This window comes from Manihot esculenta, chromosome 10 (assembly GCF_001659605.2).
Source record: "Manihot esculenta cultivar AM560-2 chromosome 10, M.esculenta_v8, whole genome shotgun sequence".
Taxonomy (NCBI): Eukaryota; Viridiplantae; Streptophyta; class Magnoliopsida; order Malpighiales; family Euphorbiaceae; genus Manihot; species Manihot esculenta.
This window is the reverse complement of record NC_035170.2, coordinates 25024867-25046730: the sequence shown is the minus strand read 5'-3', so window position 1 is coordinate 25046730 and position 21864 is coordinate 25024867. Positions and strand designations below refer to the sequence as shown.

Here is a 21864-nt window from a genome sequence, read left to right as displayed (position 1 = left end):
CAAGGATGCCTCAATCGCAGCAAGTCGCGCCTCTTGGTTATCTACCATGGCCGAACAATCTGATAAAGGACTATTTAGACTCCGTCAGGAGTTTCAACTAATATTGTTTGGTTAAGACGAAATAAGAGAAAAGATATGATAAAAAACTAAAAATCTTACTGAAATTTCTCAAAGATTGAAAAGTAACTTTCTAATAGCCAAGGGAGACTATTTATAATAAAAACAAAATTCTAATGTGTAAAATTATGAAAATACCCAAAATATCCTAATAGCCAAGAGAGTCTATTTATAATAGAAATAAAACTCTAATGTGCAAAATTATAAAAATACCCAAAATATTTAAAAATAATAATTAAAATATAAAAATTAGGTCCGGTACAAGTCTGCTGTAAAGTCAAAGGCTAACTGCTCCATATCATTAATAAACTACGGGCATTTGATATTAATTTATTTATTTTTTATTTTAAAAAAGTAATTTCTAAAATTTAATAAAAATAAATTTAAATTATTAAATTATTAAATTATTATAATTTAATAATAAATTTTAGTAAAAATATTATTTTATTAACATAATGAAATTTTATGGATTAAATTATTCATTATTAAAATAATGCAGATTAAACAGTGAGTTACTGTAAATTGCCTAAAAAGAAAATATTTTTGGATTACAAAACGCCCTAAAAAAATCCCCTTATTTATATAAACCCCCTTCTTTTTTCGATATTAATGTTATGCAACCCTCCCACTCCCAGTGGTAGTAAAAGAAAACAGCTTGACGAGAGAAGTAAAAGAATTCCGGTCATGGCGTCCCGATCACTTTTCTTCGCTCTACGACGGTAATCTCTAACCCAAAGTTCTGATTATTCATCTGATTTGTTGTTGAGAAAGTTCTGAAATTTCATAACTACTTATCCGAATTTGCTATTCTGTGCAATAAACCATAATCAACAGCAAATTTGGATCTCCGTGTACCCTAGAGAAAGGGAAGTTTGGTCGGTTGCTCTCTTCCGGTGCTCTGAGTAGTGAAGTTGTTGAAGAGGAATCCAATTCAAAGGAAAATGAAGACGACTTGAGGAGTAGAATCTTTAGGCTGAGACTTCCAAAGCGAAGCGCAACCAACATTATACAGAAATGGGTTAGCGAAGGGAACACTGTGACGGCTTCTGAGCTCAGAAGCATCTCTAGAGAGCTTAGGAAGTCTCAGCGTTACAAACATGCTCTCGAGGTTCATTTTTTGTTTACTAATTTTGTTGCATTTTTTTTTGGAGGAATTTCTTGCACTGCATCAATCTGTTTGGTGAACAAATTGGACTAGGAAATTCTGTAGCAATTATTTAATTTTGGGAGTACTGGAATGTGATACAAGATTAGGAGGCAGGGATTATTATACTGCTAAATTAGAGCAAAAAGGAGATGGGCAATTTGTAGTTCTTTTCTGTTCTAATGGGAAAATAAGCTAAGGTAATCAGTGATTCTTTATTATGATCGACTGTGGCTGATTTTGTATTCAGTATTACCGTATTGTGATTTAGTTGAGCTGAATAATGCAATCAACTGCATCAAAACGGATTTCAGGCTGTGTTATGGAGATCGCACATGATAGGTGTTTGCTGATAGAACAAAGTCATAAATTGTAGTATTTTCTTTCTTTAGCATTGTTTTCACTATGGCTCTACTTATCCTTTGAGGCAATTTTCTTGTTCTTCATCTTCTTCTCAATGCTTCCTACATGGATTGTTGCACAATCAACAGATGCAATTTGCTTTTTTATGAATAATCAATAATTACAGAATTAGAAGCATCATATATTGCTTTCTCTTATATTAAATATATCTTAATGTTGATGGATATCATTATTTATGCAGTGCCTATGCCTTTCCATTCTTGTGAATGTCAAACTGTTATAAGAAAGAAATTCTGATTTTTCGTGATATTGGTGGAAAGAAAGGAATGAGGAAAACTTGAGGTTAACATAATGAAGTAATGAAGAAATCAAGGAATAATTAGAGGGAGAGAGGTTCAAATGATAATTTTGTGGATAGGTTTGCTAGATTGGAGCTGCATAGACTACAAGAATACTTTGTTGCCAAAATCATGTTTTGAACCGAAGGAAACTGAAAGCAATTTTCTTTGAATTCTTAATTCTTAATTCTCCCTATGGGTTGGACTAAATATTTGATAATTTATGATTGTGGAAAATTTTCATCAATGAGATTCATGCTCTGACCAACATTTTACTTTCTGAAGCATTTAACTGCTCTCTGATTATTTAGAAGCTTAAGAAATAAAATTTTCTAGTCCTATAATGTCAAGCTTTTTGGCATAAATTTGATTAAAAATTGAGTTTAAGAGAGCATAAAATGAAAGTTGCATTCTAATTTGGCCTTAAAACTTAATTTGGCTGTAATTAGACATTGGCCAAGTTTAGGATGCAAATTTAGCTCTAATCTTAATTTTTTGCTTTCTTCAATTACTGATGGGTTTGAATTGAGAATTATTACCCTACTTCTTAATACGAAAATATTTGACTTTTTATTGATCAATGACTACTAAATCATATGTTTTTTTCCAATTGATATGAGTTTGCAGATATCAGAGTGGATGGTTACACACAAAGAGAATGAGTTCTTGGACTCTGATTATGCAACTCGTATTGATTTGATGACTAAAGTTTTTGGTATTGATGCTGCGGAACGCTATTTTGAAGGTCTACCTGTCTCCGTAAAAACTAGTGAAACCTATACTGCACTCCTTCACTCTTATGCTGGGTTGAAACTGCTGGAAAAGGCTGAAGAGCTTTATGAGAGAATAAAAGGATCAAATCTGCCCTTCACTGCTCTCCTATATAATGAGATGATGGCTCTGTATATTGACGTTGGGCAGGTGGAGAAAGTCTCATTAGTTGTTGACGAACTGAAAGATAAGAAGGTTGCGCCTGACATCTTCACTTACAATCTATGGATAAGTTCATGTGCTGCTACCCTAAATATTAATCAAGTTATGAGGATATTGGATGAAATGAGCAATGATCCTGGTTGTAACGATGATTGGCATAGATATATTGACATTGCCAATATATATGTTAAAGCTGGACATCTTGTGAATGCCGAGTCCAGTGCTGTTGTTGAAACAGAGAAGAGTTTTACACAAAGAGAGTGGATAACATATGACTTCCTCATCATCCTGTATGCAGGTTTAAGAAACAAAGATAAAGTTGCTCAAATATGGAAATCCTTAAGAATGACTAAGCAAAAAATGACAAACAGAAACTTCATTTGCATCCTTTCTTCATATCTGATGCTTGGACATGTGAAAGAAGCAGGGGAGGTTCTTGATCAGTGGAAACAGTCTACTATTACAGAATTTGACATCACTGCTTGTGGTAGGCTTTTGCATGCATTCTCAGGTGCTGGATTAACTGAAATTGCTAACAAGTTCCATGTGCTTCTGATTGAAAGGAATTTTGATCTCACCAATTTGACGAAGTGATTCTGAGTTTATCTTAGGCAATGCCACACTGTGAAGGGAACTTCATTGATATTAGTTTCACACTCAGGAGAGAATAAATACAAACTACGATAGTAGTTCTGTTTGGTTAATCCATTTTCTCTCTCTATTGCCGACTCCCAAACTATCAGTTTACCACACTTTGGTATGACTACTGTTCTCTCTCTCTTTCTCTCTCTCTCTCTCTCTTCTCCAACATGACCTAAATGACTGGGATAGTTGGATTGGATTGGATTGGATGAAGGGAATTACTTTTGTAGTTTAGGGACCAAAAAATGAGAATAAGTGCAGGGGTGTTTGCAATTCTTCTTTCGGTTATGTATTTGTACCCTGTGCTGAATACTTTCAGATAGAAATGCCTTTTTTCATTATGCTTTTTTGTACCTTGTTGGTAAAACGAAGTTACTGGTTAGAACTATAGTCTGGAAGTGGCCATGAGTACCCATTTCTGCATTTTTAAATCTATTAGAGTTGGTTAAGTATACAAATCAAAATTGAACGTCTCATTTGACATATTTGATAGATATTATGAAGACTCTTCCTTGGCTACTAGAGATGGATGGAATGATAATGCTGATGCTAGAGTAATAATCGTGTTGGGACTTCCTTATCATTTCAACTTTTTCATGAGTGTCCATCTTCTGTTTGGTTGGGTCTTCATGTTGTTACATTCATATGAAATACATCAGATCTAATTGTACTTGTAATTTTCTTTCTGTAACTCTGTGTGTTTCATTTTTCCCTCAGAGATGGAAAAAATTCATTGAAAGTGCCCAAAGTTACAGCAAATAAGCTCAAGACTAATAGAGAAGGACATTACAACGAAAAGGGTCTCAAGGGCTCAAAGAAAGAAAGCCCAAACATAATTACACAACTTTAAAGACTCACAACCCGTTTGACCCGTGTTCTCGATCCGGACGAGCAGAAGCTATTGTGTTGCACTCCTCTCTGAGACTTTCGTCCGCCATTGCCAATAAGGACTCAAGCAGAGACATTTTACCCTTCCAACCTGATGCTTAAGAAAGGGAAGCCTACTCTTCCACAATCAGATCCATCTATTGTCTGCAGAACACAAAAGAAACCTTTAGATCATTGACTCTAGCTAGGGAAAAAAAGGAGAAGGATGCAATTGAGACAGCTCCACAACACCCACCGCCCTCCTTCCACTAAAATTACATCTTGAGAATGCCGACCTAGAAGGCCCTCACGAGCACGTCCCAATTAAACAAATAGAAAAACAAGCAAACACAAAGGCAAGTCAAAGAAACACCTCCCTCGCATTAAATCTTTTTCGCCAAAAACAAAGAACAAATAAACAAAAATATTTACAATCTCAGGGGAGGGAGATGACCTACTCTGAACAAGAGATGGGAGGAGTCATCTTAGCTTGGTAAGGGTGAAATTTTATATATTTATTCTAAAATATTCATTTTCATGAAAAAAAGAAAAAAAAAAAAAAAAGAAACACTTCCTGTGCAGTCCAACAATTGTACTGGATTTTTATGTTTTCATCATATAAATAAAATACATATAATACTTTACATAATATAAAATTCTACTTTGATAAACTCTAAATCCTAACTCCAATAGATTTTTTTCACATAACTATAAAATTAATAAAATATTTTATTTAAGTAGCAATACAAGCTTTTTAAATAGATTTAGAATTTAAATCAATAAAAATATATTTAAAATTCAAACCACACCATGATTTGGACATGACATTGAGTAGTACTATCATCGTACAGAACTTATCATATTGGCATATCAACAAATACATAGAATACAATTAATTTTTAGTAATGGATATCAACAAATGGATAAATAAATTAATTTTAACTTTTTCAACCAGCATTCCAATTTCTATTTCTAGAAGATTTAAATCACTTTTAGACATCACTACACGAGGAGAGGAAGTAACAAAGCCCAACCTCATTAAAGCAAGTGGGAGTGTCAATAGCTGAATCGCCATAAAAAACGAAAAACCCTTCCCTGATCTGAAGATTGACACTCCTTTTTGTTGCAGTTTACTTCTTTGCGATTTTTTAGCAGATCTATTGTTTGAGTTTGCATGTCTGACTTTTTGCTTCTTACCTTTTATTTTTTATTTTTACGTGTCACTATTTGACATGTTCAATTTATTTTCTAGCATATTTTTTTTGCCGCTACCATTCGTGAAGTGTACTTATGGACTGTTTAGTATGAGCTAGGCTTTCAATTGGGTTTGTGGTTCGGCTATGTGGATGGACTTATATTTTTCCTCATAACTCTTGTCTTGTTGATTGAAAAAAAAAAACTCTATTATGTTAAAATAGTAACTTTTTTTTATAATAAAATATAATTTTATAAATTTTGAATATTATTTTTAATTAAAATAATTGAATTTTTTTATTATTTTATTTTAATTAAAAATGATATTTAAAAATAACATAAAATTATATTTTATTATAAAAAAATAATATTTTAATATAAGACTATTTATTTAACTTGTAAACTTATTTAGTAAAAAAATTAAAATGGGATATTTAGTTGTTTTTTTCAAATATTTAATTTTTATGGTGGAGGAGGTAGCTTTAATGTTGGGGCAAGGGATGTCAGGCCGAGTAGTATTCGGTTTAAACTGAAAAAATTGACTAAATTGAATCGAATTAAAAATTTGATTCTTTTTTTTATATATTTTGATTTGGTTCAGTTTTTAATTTCAAAAATTTCAGTTATTTTGATTCGGTTTGATTTTAATAAAAAAAATTAAAAAAATCGAATCCAACCGATTAGTTAGTGATAATAATATATTTTTTTAATAATATAGAGAAATTAAATTATATTAAAATTAAAATATTTTAATTAAATTTTAAAATACTATAAAGTGTAAAAAATAAAAAGAATTATTAAAAATCAAAACCGATCAAATCGAACCGAATCGAACCGAATCAGACCGGTTTGATTCGATTTCTGATCAAAATCGATTCGGTTCGATTTTCATAAACACTAAAATTTCGATTTTAGGTTTATTCGGTTCGGTTTTGAACCGAACCGACCGAATGCTCACCTTAACCCCGGGGGGAGATACAGTAGGAGCAGGTGCAGGTGCAGGAGATAGGGAGTTGTGGGTCCCAGTCCATATGAAGCACACAGTAGTTAATAGAAAACGCGCGAGATTGAGATGGGAGACGGTTGTTATTTGGGTTTCACGTGCAGTGTGTGCTTTTTCTCTGTATCAGAAATCAAAAATCAAAAAGCAAAAATCAAAAATCAAAATCACTCCCAACACACACATAAAAAAGATTTTTGCTTTCCCCTTTCCATCAATTGCCCATTTTTCTTCTCTATGAAGGTATTTTTCTGATTCTTTCTCACATTCTCTTCATTCTTTTGGGTCTTGGATATCTGTTTGTTTCCTGAGAAAATCTAGGAAAAAAGATTAGTAGGGCAAGTTCTTTTTGTTAAGCTCTGTTCAGTTTGAAGTTCACTTATTTCATTTCTCTTTTTAACTAGTTGATGTTTAGAAGCCAAAAGGATTTTTTTTTGAAAAAAAAAAAGAAATTATGGGTCGGGTGATCTGTGTTTGGTTTTGTTATCGTCCGGATTAATTGTTGTAAGTCTCTAGTAAACTGAGAACTCATTTTAGTTTGGCTGATCTGTTGGTGTATTTATTTATTGGCAATTTTTAGCAGCATAAATTGGTTCATTCTTCTGTTTTCCTTCAATTTTTTAGTTGATCGTGTCTTCTTGGATATCTTTTTATGTTTGCAGATTCTGTTCACAAATCGAAATCAATCCATGCCTAAAGTCTTCCAATTGTGGGTGAACATTATTCGGAAGAATAACGAGAGGCTTCTAATGTTCAAAGGTCCTCTGATACTAACTTGCTCTTATTTTCTATTAAAATTTATATTCTTGAGTAGAGTAAAGGATGTTCTCATTAATATCCTTTTGTTGGATTTGCAGAATGCATGCAAGGATCCAATCTTGTAATAGATTGGTTATTGCTTTGATTTTACTTGAAGAGACTTTCAGTTTATCATTTGTTTGGTTTGGCTTTGTTGAGCGATTTTACCATTGTACAAATGTAGTATCCTGTTTGGGTTGCTTATCGTTTTAGGAGAATTTAAAAATTAATTGACCTTGAGGTGTTTGATGGAGTTGTTAAGAAGGAAGAGAAAGGGCCTAGAAGTGTTGCCATTATGTAGCAAATCCTTTGCTTCATCTGCCATTATTTGGTCTCACTTGTCTTTAGGAGATTATTCAAGGCAGAAGAAGAAGTGCAAGGAAGATGAAGGTAAGGAAGTTGGTTCCCCCAGGACTGTAGTTAAAGGAATTGTTACTGCCCCCCATTGTAGGAGTTCCTGTTTTAATCCACCTTGTAGGGGTCTTAAGAGAAAAATCGGTTGTATTGATGTAGCAACACAATTGGGTAGGAAGAAAAAGATTGAGCAACAGTATGATTTGGGTGCAACAATTGGGAAAGGAAAGTTTGGATCTGTAGTTTTGTGCACAAGAAAAGTGACCGGAGAAGACTTTGCATGCAAAATTTTGCGCAAGGGTGAGGATCTTGTGCATCGAGAAGTGGAAATAATGCAGCACCTTTCTGGTCATCCAGGCATTGTAACCTTGAAGGCAGTATATGAGGATTCAGAATCCTTTTATCTTGTGATGGAGCTTTGTTCTGGAGGGCGGTTGCTTGACCAGATGGCTAGGGAAGGGCAATATTCAGAGCATCATGCCGCTAATGTATTAAGGGAGCTGATTTCAGTTATCAAATATTGCCATGATGTGGGTGTTGTACATCGGGACATAAAGCCTGAAAATATCCTCCTAACGACATCTGGGCAAATGAAGCTTGCAGATTTTGGGCTAGCTATGAGGATTTCAAATGGTAATAATAATTTTATTTGTTTAATAATTTGCTGTATTTCTGTGGGCATTAATGCTCATTCTCTATATGTATAGCCATTGTTGTACTATCTTTAAAAGATGCTGAAATAAGGTTTAGAATTTCATTTCAGGATGTTCTGAAGCAATTCCAAATCATGTTCTCAAAATATGAATTAGCAATATGAAGTGCATAATGTGCCTTTTAAAATGCATTTTGTATCAATCTAAATAAAAGAATTTTTATTAAGAAAAATGCAGAAGCAAAACAAATATTCTCTAGTACTAAAATAGACTAAGGAATAAGGATTTCATGATTGTTTCATCTAACCATTGTTTCTTTGGGAAATAACTCTTGTTACATCGTAACTCCTTTTTTTCAAAAACCTTATGATACTTTATATAAATTCCTTGCATCTATTGGAGCTGTTCTATGCGCAATGTATAGCTTTTCCTTATATTTTCAATCATATTGCAGAAATGTACTCCTGACGATAGTGAGCCAGCCAAGAACCTTAATGTGGGTTAAGTTGGGATAATCATGAAAGCAACTCTATGAATATTGATGGTGACAATAAATTGTTGATGTTAAATTTAAAAGCTTGAAACTTTATTAACCCTCTCTTTAACAGATTAGTAAAAGAAGATAATTTTATTCTCCTTGATTCATTTGGTTTATCAGTTCTACAATTGGTTTTCTTTGAACTTATGCAAGATGTGACATGGTCTTTTACTGTGTGTCTTCTTGTTTATTTCATTTTTTTCCCATGCTCACTTTTGTTCTCTGTTGCCCTTAATTCTTGTTTGATATAAACTGACAATTCACTATAAATAAGTGTCTGGACTAACCAAGGTCATAATCCCTGATCTATCATGGAACTTCATTTCAAAATGTACCAGTGATAAGATATACAGTGATTTTGACTGGCCTGAAATATATGCACTTAATTCTATGATCATATTATGTGTATTTTTTCTGAAAGTAATGAATAGTCTGGTTTCTTACTTGCAGGTCAGAGCCTTACAGGTCTGGTTGGAAGTCCTGCCTATGTTGCCCCAGAAGTTCTACTTGGTGACTATTCAGAAAAAGTTGATATTTGGAGTGCTGGGGTGCTTCTTCATGCTTTGTTGATCGGCATTCTTCCATTTCAAGGTGACTCTGTGGATGCAGTATTTGAAGCAATTAAGAAGGTCAACCTAGATTTTGAGAGTGGGTTGTGGGAGTCGGTATCCAAACCTGCAAGGGATCTCATTGCTGGTATGCTCAACAGAGATATTTCTTCAAGGCCAAGTGCTGATGAAATACTAAGTAAGTGTCCTATAACCCTTGGCCCTTTTTTAACTGTTTACGAAGGATCCTATGGGCTTCTCACTGACATTAACTATTAAATTGACATACTATTGGAAGAATAGGGTTAAACATCTAAGCATGAACCTGAAGAACTGGTTCATTTATAGAAAATAGATTGGCTATTATACTCATTGTTCTTTGAGCGGAAATGTTGCCAAGGATCTTTGAAGTGTTTTAAGTGCAATATAGCCTATGCTGCTTAGTGCTTTTAAAATTAAAACTAAGAATTAGAGCATCAAAGAACAAGCACACACACAAATACGTTCAACTTAATATGAATAGCTAGCTGGGTGAAATGAGAAGTTGGGTTGAAGGTTACTAGGTTTAGAGTGAAGCTGTTATATTTAGGAGGAGGGAAGATGAGAGGAACTGTCAAGTCTGAGGTTTTGAAGTCTCTGATTATTGCTGTTAAGATGACTCCTTTCTCTTAGTTGTGAAAGATGTAATTGTAGGTTATTTTGCTAAACTTATTGCTGTGTTTCATTGTTAGATTTTGCCATTTTGGGTATTAATTCTTCTTATCATACTAGGGTGTAGTCTGTTTGAAGCTCTACTATTTATCAAAAATGATTTTCAGCATCTTGGATTATGCTGGATTCCTTTGATTTAAACATCTCTGTTCATAAATGTGTAATAAGGTCTCTCTAATTCTTTTCCTCCCCTGTTAATAATCACAAAGTCCGAGTCCGAGTCAAATGGCAGTAAATATCTGATGATATTCTAATCATCCAGTTATTGGATACTTGAAATAGCATCATGCTGTTTTATGTGACTTTCTAAGTTTGACATTTTGGTTCATGGATTATTTGGGAGTTCCGCAATAAAACTAACATTCGAATGTGAGCCATATGTCCTTTGTGCTGAACAGATAGCCAAATAGAGCAATTCTCATAGTCTTGACATTCAAGATATCAAATATTTAGATTCTGCTCTTTTGCTTTTCCATGAACTGGGATCAGATAAGATCTATTTTTATGTAGGGTAAAGCGTTATTACTGTCATTTAATTTGTTTTATAACTTGAAATGCGATTTTACAGGGCATCCATGGATCTTGTTTTATACAGAACCAACTTTAAAGGTACTTACAGTAAAACCAAAGTTTGGAAACCATGTAAGATTGACTTTCGAGAAACTAACCATTAAAGATGAGTTAGAGTCGGAGAGATTTGATGCGACAACCAGCAGCATTCTCAGTGATGAAACTAGCCTAATTTTATCGTCTGGTGGTTCAAAGAGGTTGAGCGAGCAAGACTGTGGATTGGTTGATGTCCTTGCCGTGGCAATCTCACGTGTGAGGATATCCGAACCGAAGAGAAGCAGGTTATGTGGCCCTACCAGCCCTATCCAACGAGAATGTTCCTCTAACATTAAGGTTAACAATCTCTGTACAGCATTCTGATCCTGCTTAAAGAAGGCAGACTCAGCTGCCAGGTATTACACCTATTATCTGGTCTATAGCTGGAACTAAAGATAACCTACTATGGCAAAGAGATTTGTGAAGACTAAGTTCAGTAACAGTAAAATGAGCTTGTGGGTGAAAATGAAGTGTTAACTCGTATTATACTTGTTTCATCTAGAGTGATAACCTTGTAATATTGAAGTAGTGTGTGTGTGTGTTTTGATCTTAGCCTGACCTGGCATATGATGAAACATGGACTGTAATAAATCTTCTGTAAATAGAATTGGTGTTAATTAACTTTTGACTTGACCTGTAGTTCAGTGTTATTGTTTGTTTTCAACTGGACAAACATGAAAGATTTGTGCAAATTGCTTAAGGTTTGGGTGAATGCATTGCTGTGATAGTTTCATACATGGGATCAGGTCCTGATTTTTGTTTGACTCCAAAAGGTCTTAAGAATAGGAATTGTTATATATATATATATATATATAAAACGTGAAAATCATTCCTTTGTAACATCAGGTTTCTGCTTGTATTTCCTCTTTCATGCCATCCTCCTCTTTGTAATTAATACAAAGCTTTGACTTATCACTCTAGTTTAAAAGCAACGCATCAAAAGACATTAATTTTCCTTGTGGTATTCAACTTATTAAAGAGAATTAATTCATTTAAATAGGATAACAAATGTTCAATGTATAAAATCCAAATCTAATATAGTTATTATTTATAAAATTCAAACTCATCTCAGTTTGTAAAACTTATTTTTTAAGCATTAATTGGGTGTGGATCCACTATTACCATTAATTGGGGAGAGCTTAGGTTAAAAATGGGCCCATGGCGAAGAACCTTGAGTGAGGCTTGAATACATTGAAGGGTTTGAATGGGCTAACAATGGTGTGCCAATTTGCTAGGAAAAAGGATGAGGAGGATAAAGACTAAGGCTATAGAACTTGTCCTGAATTAGTTTCAAATGCTCTTTTTTTTTTTTTTTTTTTTTGGGAAAGTCTATCTTCTAGAAATTATATGTTTGAAGAATTTATTTCTAAATCATTTTTTAAGAGGCACAATTCACCAACTTTTTCACTAACTTTTTAAATAATTTTAATTGTTTTGTCATCAATTAGGCTTATTTGCTAGATTCTCGTGATAGATTCTTAATTTATTAACATATATTTTTAATTTATTTAATTCATAAAAAAATTTTAGAGCAATTACCTGTAAGAGATTTATTTCAATCTATATTCACTTTATTCAATTCATAATAAATTTTATAACAAAATTGAATATATCCAATATAATCGAAAACATTCAAAAGGAGCGTGCTAAGATCTGGGTGGAAGAGCTCTTTCCTCATCTTCTTCCTTATAGGTGAAGTTTCGGCCATGCTTTTTTCGGTTTGTGGGTTTCTATTGCCTTTTTCAGTTGAGATCTCTCTGGATCTTGATGATAGTGTTTTAGTACGTTTTCTTTTTTCCGGCGACCTTTGCTGCCTCCCTAACTGACATTGCCCCAAGAAGCGACAATCCAAGAGTTCTCTCTTCTGTTTGCAAGCTAGGGTTTGGAGTGTCTGGGCTGAGCCTTAGTCTAGGTGGGCTTGGTTTAGCTTGTATTTATATTTCTTTGGGTTTGGATCCTTTGTTTGGTTTGAGTTGTATGTATTGGGTTTTTAACCTTCTTAATATATAACTATTTTTTTTAAAAAAAAAGAAAAAGAAAGAAGAGCTCTTTCTTATTTTTATTTTTTGAGTAATTGGCTAGCTCAATGTCAGTTTGTCTACAATTGCTTATCTCTTTAATCTTTAATTATATTTCTTGATAAAATAAAAAAAAGTCAAGGTGGAAGGTTTCGGGAAGATAATGCAAAATATGTAACACTAATTATTTTTCATCTTTGCTAATTTTTGTATATAAATATTATTAGCATCCATTAAAATTGGACCAATAGCCATTATCATGTCTTATCAAAAAGAAAAAAAAAAAAAAAGCATTCAGCCTTGTACTTTTGCTCTCAATTCTCATGTTTTTCAATTTCTCATCTCTTACTTTCTTTCCTCTGCTAAAAATGGCTGAAACTATGCCTACCCCTTTCATGCCCATGATTAAGAAACGAGCTTTTGCTTTTTGGACCACCTCAACCAAGGGCTCTCCCGTTTCTGTATAGAGATAGATTTATATTATATCAATGTGTGCAGAAGATATATTATCTACTAATAGATATTAGTCAAATTTTTAGAAAAATCATTAATTAAATTTATCATACTAAATATGCACGTTATTTTACTATACTCTATTAAAAACTCAAATTCTCTATTTAGACCCTCCTTTCTAAAAAGTTTAATAGACTTGAAAATTAGAGCGGCTATTTTTAGGCATTAATCGCCTCACCTTCCATTTTCACATATTTACAGATATATTCATCTCATTTTCAATATCTTCACTGGCCATTCCAATCCTAGAGTGGACACACACCAAAGACAGTGGGCCAAAGTACAACAAAGTAACATCTGGATGGGCTTTGTCCATATCTTTTCTTCCTTCAATTATTTTTTAAACTAAAAAAAGTGAAGTGGGTCTTAATCACTTGCACGGTTGGGAAATAATGAAGAAAAAACCTCCAAAAAACATTCCCATATGACCAACCAATTGGATTGTATTTCGGATAAGGGACAGAGAGCATGAGCTCATATAACAATCATTACATTAAATATTTTTATATAAATTCATGCATTTGAGTTTATTGAAATTACAAGTTGAATAATTGTAGGATTTTGGAATTTTTAATAAAATGGGGAGGGAAGACATGGGGAAGAGGACACATAGCTAAATGGGTTAGGGGTTTTACAATACATGATGTCTAGCCAAACCCCAACAGCCAATGGAGACATCCATGTGTGCAGAAAATGGAAGGCAACGCGACTCGTTTCCCACCACTGCACCTTCTTCGACAACCTATCTGTCATTTTGTGGCTGTAAGCACGATAGTACCTGTAATTATGAAAAAAAAACAAAAAAAACGTATGATTTACACCTTAATACAATTAAAAAATTTATTTATTTTTTAAATTTTTTAATATTTTACATTAAAGTAATTATTCAAAAGGTATATTCCTTTTATTTCTTTAATCTATATTAAGAGGTAGGAGGCAACCGTTGCATGACATCCGATTAAATATGGTTTTCTTCTAATGATTTCAGGTGTAACTTGCGTTTAAAAATTCGATGGTTCGTGAAATTTATAAGTTATATCAATATTCACGTATAGTCTAGCACATGTTCAGACTTTTAACCTTGTGGATCCAGAGAGGTGACTATGCACTATTCTCTCAGTATCGATGCAGGTCTCCATCAGAGTTTTCTCTGATATAGTTTATTATTTTTCGGATTCCGACATACATTTTCTCACTCGAACCTTTCGTTCAGTATCGATGCGAGTCTCAACCAGAGTTTTTTCTCGAATCTCAACAAAAGAAATAAAGAAAAATAAGTGACAAGCCATCGACCGCAGAAACTAATGCCTAATTTGCTACATTTAGGCATCAAAATTTTCACTTTAGAACTCCATAAATTCTCAAACAATCTTAGTATGAAGAAAATGATTATGATGGCTAATCATTTTACAAACCACTATATAGGCCTAAAGTTTTGAACTTTATTTTATAAAAATGTGTGCTTTCATGGGATTCAAAATCATGCTTTGTAATTACTTTTCCAAAGAAATTAAAGGAATCAAATAACTCATTTCCTTCAATTGGTCAATTGGTTTACAAAGGATTGGTTAGTAAAAGAAATCTTTCGGAATTGGAAAATTGAAAAAAAAAATTTGCAAAGGATTAAAAAGAATAAAGGAGAAAAGTGTAAAAAGTAATAATTAATAGATTATATGTGGAGGAAGTTGTCTGCATTGACAAATATTTAATTATTAAAAATCACCCGAAAGCTGCCATCAAAGCAAAGCTGGTCATGCCGCGTGTGCCTATTTGCTGTTGTGGGGTAAAACCTTGTCTGTCCTTTTCTTTCCGTCCCTTCACTGTTGAGTGGTTGAAATTTTCGACTTCAACAACTTTTAATTGATTCTGCTACATTTACCAGCCTTGCAATTTTTGCAAGTAAAAAATATATAATGTTAAACAAATTTTCTTCTAATAAAGGATTCTGAAACTGATTCTGAACAAAAATAAAATTAAGTTATTTTATAATCCACAATTACAACATGAAAAAAAAAAAGAAACAAACAAAATTTACATAGTATATATAATTTTTAAAAAAAAAAAAAATTATATATGCATATTTCAAATTTTTATTAGCTTATTATACTATGTTATATATCGATATGATGTCACTGCATAATCGCCGATGCTCCTTAAATCTCCCTCTTGTTTAAATCTTGATAAACAATATGATTAATAAAAGGAGGTCGAGTATGTAAGCTCAATCTACTATTATGCATTTATGAATATCGAACCGAATTGATTTTGATCAGAAACTGAATCGAATTGAATCGGTCTGATTTAATTCAATTCGATTCGATTTAATCGGTTTCAATTTTTAATAAATTTTTTAATTTTTACATTTTATTTTTAATATTTTAAAATTTAATTAAAATATTTTAATCTTAATATAATTTAATTTCTTATATTATTAAAAACAATATATTATTATCACTAATCGATTCGATTCGATTTTTTCAATTTTTTCAGATCAAAATTGAATCGAACTGAAATAATTGAAATTTTTAAAATTAAAAATCAAATCGAACCGAATCGAATAAAAATTGAACTGAATTTTAAAATTAATTCGATTTAGTTAATTTTTTCAATTTGTACCGAATATTGCTCCCCTAACTCATGCATGCATTATAAGTAACTATACACTTAAAAATAAATATTTTTATAAAAAGGCATTTCATATGTGATGTCATATGAATTACTTCTTTCATCTTATAATTTTTATTATTTTATTTTTTTATGTATATTAAAAAATATATTTTTTATTAACTTTTTAATTATATTATTTTAAATATATTAAGTTTTATTAAATATTAAACCTACATTTAAAATTTTGAAAGAATTTAAAAAATATATATTTTTAAAAAATTTTTGTTTTGGCAGAACCAATATAAGAATTCAATTTTCATGAATTCGTGTGAGAATTGATTTTGAATTAACAATAAATCTTATTAAAATTATTAAAATTTTATAAAAAATGATTTCACTTAAACTTACTTACATCAAAATTACTTAATTATATTTATTTTAATTTTAAATTTATTTTTATTTTTAATTAATAATTGCTCTTTACAAAAATTATTTTAATTTAATAGTAATTATTAATACTTAATATATTTATAATTTAATATTAAAAATTTATTATATTATTTTGTTAATTTTAAAAAATAATTTTTATATTTTTAATGATAAAAAATATGTAAAATTTATATTTTAAATGTTACAAAAATATTAATAATGTTTTTTTATGAATGTGATAATGATTATTATTTATAAAAGATTAAAAATAATAATAAGAATGATGAATAAATTTTTATTATTAATTTATTTAATATAAAAAATTTCAACAAGGGTGGTGGAGGTGGTGGTGATGACGGTGGCTTTTCATCCCCACTAAAAAGTAGTCCTCAAGTGCAAGGCTAGCTTTCACTGTTTATTCATATTTGTTTTTAATATTGTCTAGATTACACTCCTCTTTCTGCAACTTCATGGCTCATGGCCCTACCTTATAAATACCTTTTGTAATTTCCTTCTTTTACTGGCGATTCGGTGAAACTAACAAGTAATTGCACTGTAAAAAATAAATAATAATTATGAAATTTATTGATTAAATTATAAAAAAAATCTTTAAAATAAATTATTAATTATTTAAAATATTTGTAATTGAATTACTGACCAATACTGAAACTCTAAACTACCCTAAACCCTTCGCCCTATAATTTTTATTCTCTTTACTTTTTCATACATATTAAAAAATTTAATTTTTTTATTAATTTTTTAATACACTTTTTTAAATACATTAAATTTTATTAAATATTAAGATATATTTTAAGAGTTTTCTTATAAACAAGATAAAATTAAATAAAATTAAAATAATTAATTTATATATTACTATAATTTAAATAAAAAATATGAATAATAATAAAAATTATGAAAAAAAAGTAATTTTTTACGTGATAAGTGCAATTGTTTTTGTCATTAGAGATTATAAGTATTAAGCTAATACTATATTTAGAAAATAAAAAATTACAATTCTTCCTATGACTTATAGCAATGTGCAAATTGTACTTTATGATAAAAAAATGTTGAAATTGAGTTACCGATTCTATAAATGTATTGTTTGAAATTATAAATAAATTAAATTAAAAAATTAAATCAAAATAAAAAATTAATTTTAGAGTATATTTATTTTAAAAAAATTAAGAGTAGAATAGTAGAAAGTAATAAAGTTTGATTTTTTTTTATAATTATATCCTTTAAGCTATATTAAAATATTAATTTAATATTTAATAGTAGATATAAATGCATTCGTAAGTGCATCCAAGTAAATATGAGAGATTTCAGATTTTACTTCTTCTATTCCATTTTAAAAAAAAATAGTAGATATAAATAAATTTATATGATTACTTTCATGATACATTAATTAAAACTTTTAATTTAAGAAGAAAAATCAAAATTTTTGTTACCATTATTAAAAAAAAACACAATAATGGTCTTTTTTTAATTTACATATATGTAATTTTTTTTTAATCTCTTAAGAATAAGAATAACATAAAAAATTTTGATTAAAATTACTAATTTTAGAAAAAAAACATTAAAATTCAATCATATGTGGTCCAGTTTTAAATCTAAAAAACTTTAACAGGAAGCAGCTCGCGACCAAGACTAGCTGGGACAGGGAGTTCATTTTCATCGGAAGAGCCAAAATTTATAAAAAGCGATGGTCCACACTCAGTGGCATTTTCGTAATTGTATCTCTTAATTCATCAGAAAACTACTTACTTCCCCGCTACGCAGAAGCCACTTCTCATTCCACCTCGTCCACAGGCGAGCGTTTCTTTGGGATTTGTCTTAATTCTAAATACTAATCCTCGAAAGTTAAACTAAAGTGGAAAATAATTTACCAAAAAGGAAGACATGATTATGAAATATTAGAAGCTCAAAATAGAAAAAGAAAAATCCGAAATCAAATGCAAACAAACTCAAAACCATCCAAGAACAGTGTTTAGTTTTATGCCCATGACTTCACAGCCTGTAATGTAAGAGGCTTTCAAAATCCATCCTAAGCCAACAGTGGCAGATGATTCCAAGCAACCCATGTGGAATTCTTCCCCTTTATTTCCCGCTGTTCTCCTATTCGTTGCTCTGCTGCAACTCTAGTTTTCAGGCACTTTTTATGAGAAAATTCTGCCAAAGTTTTGTTGGATTTTAGTTTACAATCATGTGGGAGTCTGAGAGTGAATCTGTTGTTGGTCGAGATTATGGTAATGGAGTTCTTAGCTCAAGCAAGCATGGCGTCAAGACCGATGGGTTTGAGCTCAGGGGCCAGTCATGGTGTGTTTGCTAAATGAAATTAGAAGTTCTGTTCTTTTTCAAGTTTTGGTTTATTTTTGCTAATAGTTTAGCTTCTAATCATTATTCTGCAGGTATGTTGCAACTGATATTCCAAGTGATCTTTTAGTTCAGATTGGAGTTGTATATTTCCACTTGCATAAGGTAGTCATTTTACTTCTCTCAAGCTCCAAATTCAAACTTCAATGGCAAAAAATTAGTTCTTGATTTATATTGACTACCCATTTTCTCCATTTCTGTTCTTGCACAAGTATCCTCTGCTTTCTCGGTGTGGAAAAATGAACAGATTAATATATGAATCACGCGACCCAGACCTGAGTAAAATAGCATTAGATGATCTTCCAGGAGGAGCTGAAGCATTTGAGCTTGTAGCAAAGTTCTGCTATGGAATTGCTGTTGATCTAACAGCAGCCAATATCTCTGGCCTTAGATGTGCAGCAGAGTATCTAGAAATGACAGAGGACTTAGAAGAAGGTAATCTCATATTCAAAACTGAAGCTTTTCTTAGTTATGTGGTGTTATCATCATGGAGGGATTCTATATTAGTGTTGAAAAGCTGTGAGAAGCTCTCACCATGGGCGGAGAATCTCCAGATTGTAAGAAGATGCAGTGAATCCATTGCCTGGAAAGCTTGTGCAAATCCGAAAGGGATCAGATGGGCATACACTGGAAAACCACCTATGATTGATTCAAGCCCAAGTAGAAATCAGTTGGTTCCTCCTGATTGGTGGTTTGAGGATGTGTCAATCCTTAGAATTGATCACTTTGTTAGAGTTATTACAGCAATTAAGGTAAAGGGTATGAGGTTTGATTTGATTGGAGCTTCGATAATGCATTATGCAGCCAAATGGCTACCTGGTTTGATCAAAGACAGTGCAGGCTCTGCTGATGATGGCAGCAATAGCAGCAACAGCAGCAGCAGCAGTTGGAAAGGTGGGCTCCATATGATTGTTGCAGGAACTAAAGATGATCCATCATCAGTTCATGCAAAAGATCAACGTATGATCATTGAGAGCCTCATCAGCATAATTCCACCGCAGAAGGATAGTGTCTCCTGCAGCTTCCTTCTTCACCTTCTGAGAATGGCAAACATGTTGAAAGTGGCTCCTGCATTGGTTACTGAATTAGAGAAACGTGTGGGGATGCAATTTGAACAGGCAACATTGCCTGATCTTCTAATTCCTTCTTACAATAAGAGTGAAACTTTGTTTGATGTGGACCTAGTTCAGAGACTTCTGGAGCATTTTCTGGTTCAAGAACAGACAGAAACTTCAAGTCCAAGTAGACAATCTCTTTCTGACCAAAGGGGTACTAATCCAAATGCCAAAATGAGAGTTGCTAGGCTTGTTGACAGTTATCTCACAGAGGTTTCCAGAGACAGAAACCTTTCATTAACCAAGTTTCAGGTACTTGCAGAAGCTTTGCCTGAATCTGCAAGAACATGCGACGATGGGCTTTATCGAGCAATTGATTCTTATCTTAAGGTAATTCATCCTTCTTTTATTCTCCAGCACTGGTTTTTCTTTATAAATTCTTATTTGAATCACAATCCAACAGGCTCATCCATCACTGACTGAACATGAAAGAAAGCGTCTATGTCGTGTGATGGACTGTCAAAAACTCTCCATTGATGCCTGTATGCATGCTGCTCAAAACGAGAGGCTGCCACTTAGAGTTGTGGTGCAAGTTCTCTTTTCTGAACAGGTGAAAATAAGCAACGCAATAGCCAATGGCTCCATGAAAGAAGCTGGTGAAGCTCAGTACCAACTCATGATACCCAATAGAAAAACACTGCTTGAAGCCACACCACAATCATTTCAAGAAGGATGGAATGCTGCTAAGAAGGACATCAACACGCTTAAGTTTGAACTTGAAACTGTGAAGACGAAATACCTTGAGCTCCAAAACGACATGGAGAATCTGCAGAGACAGTTTGATAAGATGATTAATAAGAAACAGACATCAGCGTGGAGTAGTGGATGGAAGAAGTTGAGCAAATTCACCAAGATAACAACAATAGAAAACCATGATATTGGAAACCATTCTCAAGTTCCAGCAGCCACCATAGATCAAAATAGAAAGACCCCAAGAAGGTGGAGGAATTCAATTTCCTGAGAAAAAAAAAAAATTGCAAAAGAGATGCCTTTACGTTTCCATTGTTATTGATCTCTCATTTTTCTTTTTTGTTTCTTTGTTTCTATTCTTTTTTATTTCACCTTTATTATACATTCTTTAGCAATCACCCCAAAAGACAAGCAGAAGGAAAATTTGTTCACTGGTCGTGTAATCTGTTAGTCTGTCACTCTGCTATTTTTAAGTGTACTTGTTCTCAAGGGATGAAGAAGATGCTTCTACTTGTCGTATCCTTTGGTGAAATACAAAGCAGCACTGCGTTTTACTCTTTCCTTTACCTCATGTGATTGATCAGAATCACAAAAACAACAAAAGAAGATGCTGTCAGGAATAATTCTTACATCTGGTAAACTGTACAGAGTACATCTGTTGCAGTTCTGAAGACATTGAACTGAGATTATTTAAGCTGTTATTCATCTAAACAACAAACAACCAGAAAAATTTTACAGCCAAGTAAGACTATGGCCCATATGACTCAATATCAAGCATTTAACTACCTGAGTGTAAGACAAATTTTCTTTATCAATGCACTTGCAGAAGATAAAAAAGATATGCATGCCCAGCAATGGTACTCTCAGGTGTAGTAAAATTTTTTAAAATAAGGTTTTTCGAGAAGGGGAAGGTTTGGAAATTTTTTAAACATCTGAAGTTTTGATACTTTCTCTTTGATTATCTTACTTTATAAAACCTCCATTTGTTCTATCCAAACATGCTATTTGATTCAGTAAAGCACACTTTATTTGTATTACAGTTTGCTAAGTCCAATCATTTTTTCTTTTCAAAATAACCAAATAGATTAGATTTCATAAATGGGCAATCAAAAAATTCAAGAAATCCTAAAATTCAATTAATGGAAATGCAGACTTAAAAACTTCCACATATATTTTTAGAAAAGTACAAAAAGGTGTTTAGTCTTTTCATTGATTTTTTTGTTTGAGAGTATAATTCAATTTGTATCAAAAAGTAATATTTGTGATACCAGACCGTTAATAATAAAAACAATAATTTTTAGATGCCGTCAGAT

At 32.0% G+C, this 21864-nt stretch overlaps 3 protein-coding genes across 5 annotated transcripts; all 3 read left to right on the top strand.

Moving 5' to 3' along the window:
• The first annotated feature begins 714 nt into the window (after positions 1–714).
• LOC110625266 (pentatricopeptide repeat-containing protein At5g09450, mitochondrial) lies at positions 715–4802 on the top strand. 2 transcript variants are annotated; one of them, XM_043961293.1, is made up of 4 exons: positions 732–836; positions 952–1225; positions 2590–3652; positions 4255–4802. In XM_043961293.1, exons 1-3 carry the CDS (start codon positions 802–804, stop codon positions 3487–3489), a joined length of 1209 nt encoding a protein of 402 aa, XP_043817228.1. In that variant the 5' UTR covers positions 732–801; the 3' UTR covers positions 3490–3652; positions 4255–4802. The 2 variants fall into 2 exon arrangements, with proteins under 2 accessions (XP_021626565.1, XP_043817228.1); XM_021770873.2 differs by lacking the exon at positions 4255–4802 and having other exon boundaries at positions 715–836; positions 2590–3878.
• Positions 4803–6679: 1877 nt separating this feature from the next.
• Positions 6680–11498, top strand: LOC110625055 (serine/threonine-protein kinase PEPKR2). Of its 2 annotated transcripts, none has more exons than XM_021770558.2 (5): positions 6680–6841; positions 7261–7357; positions 7456–8383; positions 9392–9688; positions 10769–11498. In XM_021770558.2, exons 3-5 carry the CDS (start codon positions 7645–7647, stop codon positions 11128–11130), a joined length of 1398 nt encoding a protein of 465 aa, XP_021626250.1. In that variant the 5' UTR covers positions 6680–6841; positions 7261–7357; positions 7456–7644; the 3' UTR covers positions 11131–11498. The 2 variants fall into 2 exon arrangements, with proteins under 2 accessions (XP_021626250.1, XP_043817149.1); XM_043961214.1 differs by lacking the exon at positions 6680–6841 and adding an exon at positions 6874–7102.
• A 6690-nt stretch (positions 11499–18188) lies between these two features.
• LOC110624510 (root phototropism protein 3) lies at positions 18189–21624 on the top strand. Its single transcript, XM_021769705.2, has 4 exons — positions 18189–18689; positions 18782–18851; positions 18959–20191; positions 20265–21624. The coding sequence occupies exons 1-4, from the start codon at positions 18577–18579 to the stop codon at positions 20820–20822; spliced, it is 1974 nt and encodes a 657-aa protein (XP_021625397.1). The 5' UTR covers positions 18189–18576; the 3' UTR covers positions 20823–21624.
• Positions 21625–21864: the final 240 nt, after the last annotated feature.

What these genes read in the sequence shown, in the direction of transcription:
- LOC110625266 (XM_021770873.2), top strand. Translation starts at nt 727, where the DNA reads ATGTTATGCAACCCTCCCACTCCCAGTGGTAGTAAAAGAAAACAGCTT. An exon ending in CTTTTCTTCGCTCTACGACG is followed by an intron (nt 837 to 951) that starts GTAATCTCTAAC and finishes CATAATCAACAG; the next exon opens with CAAATTTGGATCTCCGTGTA. An exon ending in GTTACAAACATGCTCTCGAG is followed by an intron (nt 1,226 to 2,589) that starts GTTCATTTTTTG and finishes ATGAGTTTGCAG; the next exon opens with ATATCAGAGTGGATGGTTAC.
- LOC110625055 (XM_021770558.2), top strand. Translation starts at nt 7,645, where the DNA reads ATGGAGTTGTTAAGAAGGAAGAGAAAGGGCCTAGAAGTGTTGCCATTA. An exon ending in AGCTATGAGGATTTCAAATG is followed by an intron (nt 8,384 to 9,391) that starts GTAATAATAATT and finishes TCTTACTTGCAG; the next exon opens with GTCAGAGCCTTACAGGTCTG. An exon ending in AAGTGCTGATGAAATACTAA is followed by an intron (nt 9,689 to 10,768) that starts GTAAGTGTCCTA and finishes GCGATTTTACAG; the next exon opens with GGCATCCATGGATCTTGTTT.
- LOC110624510 (XM_021769705.2), top strand. Translation starts at nt 18,577, where the DNA reads ATGTGGGAGTCTGAGAGTGAATCTGTTGTTGGTCGAGATTATGGTAAT. An exon ending in GAGCTCAGGGGCCAGTCATG is followed by an intron (nt 18,690 to 18,781) that starts GTGTGTTTGCTA and finishes ATTATTCTGCAG; the next exon opens with GTATGTTGCAACTGATATTC. An exon ending in TATATTTCCACTTGCATAAG is followed by an intron (nt 18,852 to 18,958) that starts GTAGTCATTTTA and finishes TTCTTGCACAAG; the next exon opens with TATCCTCTGCTTTCTCGGTG.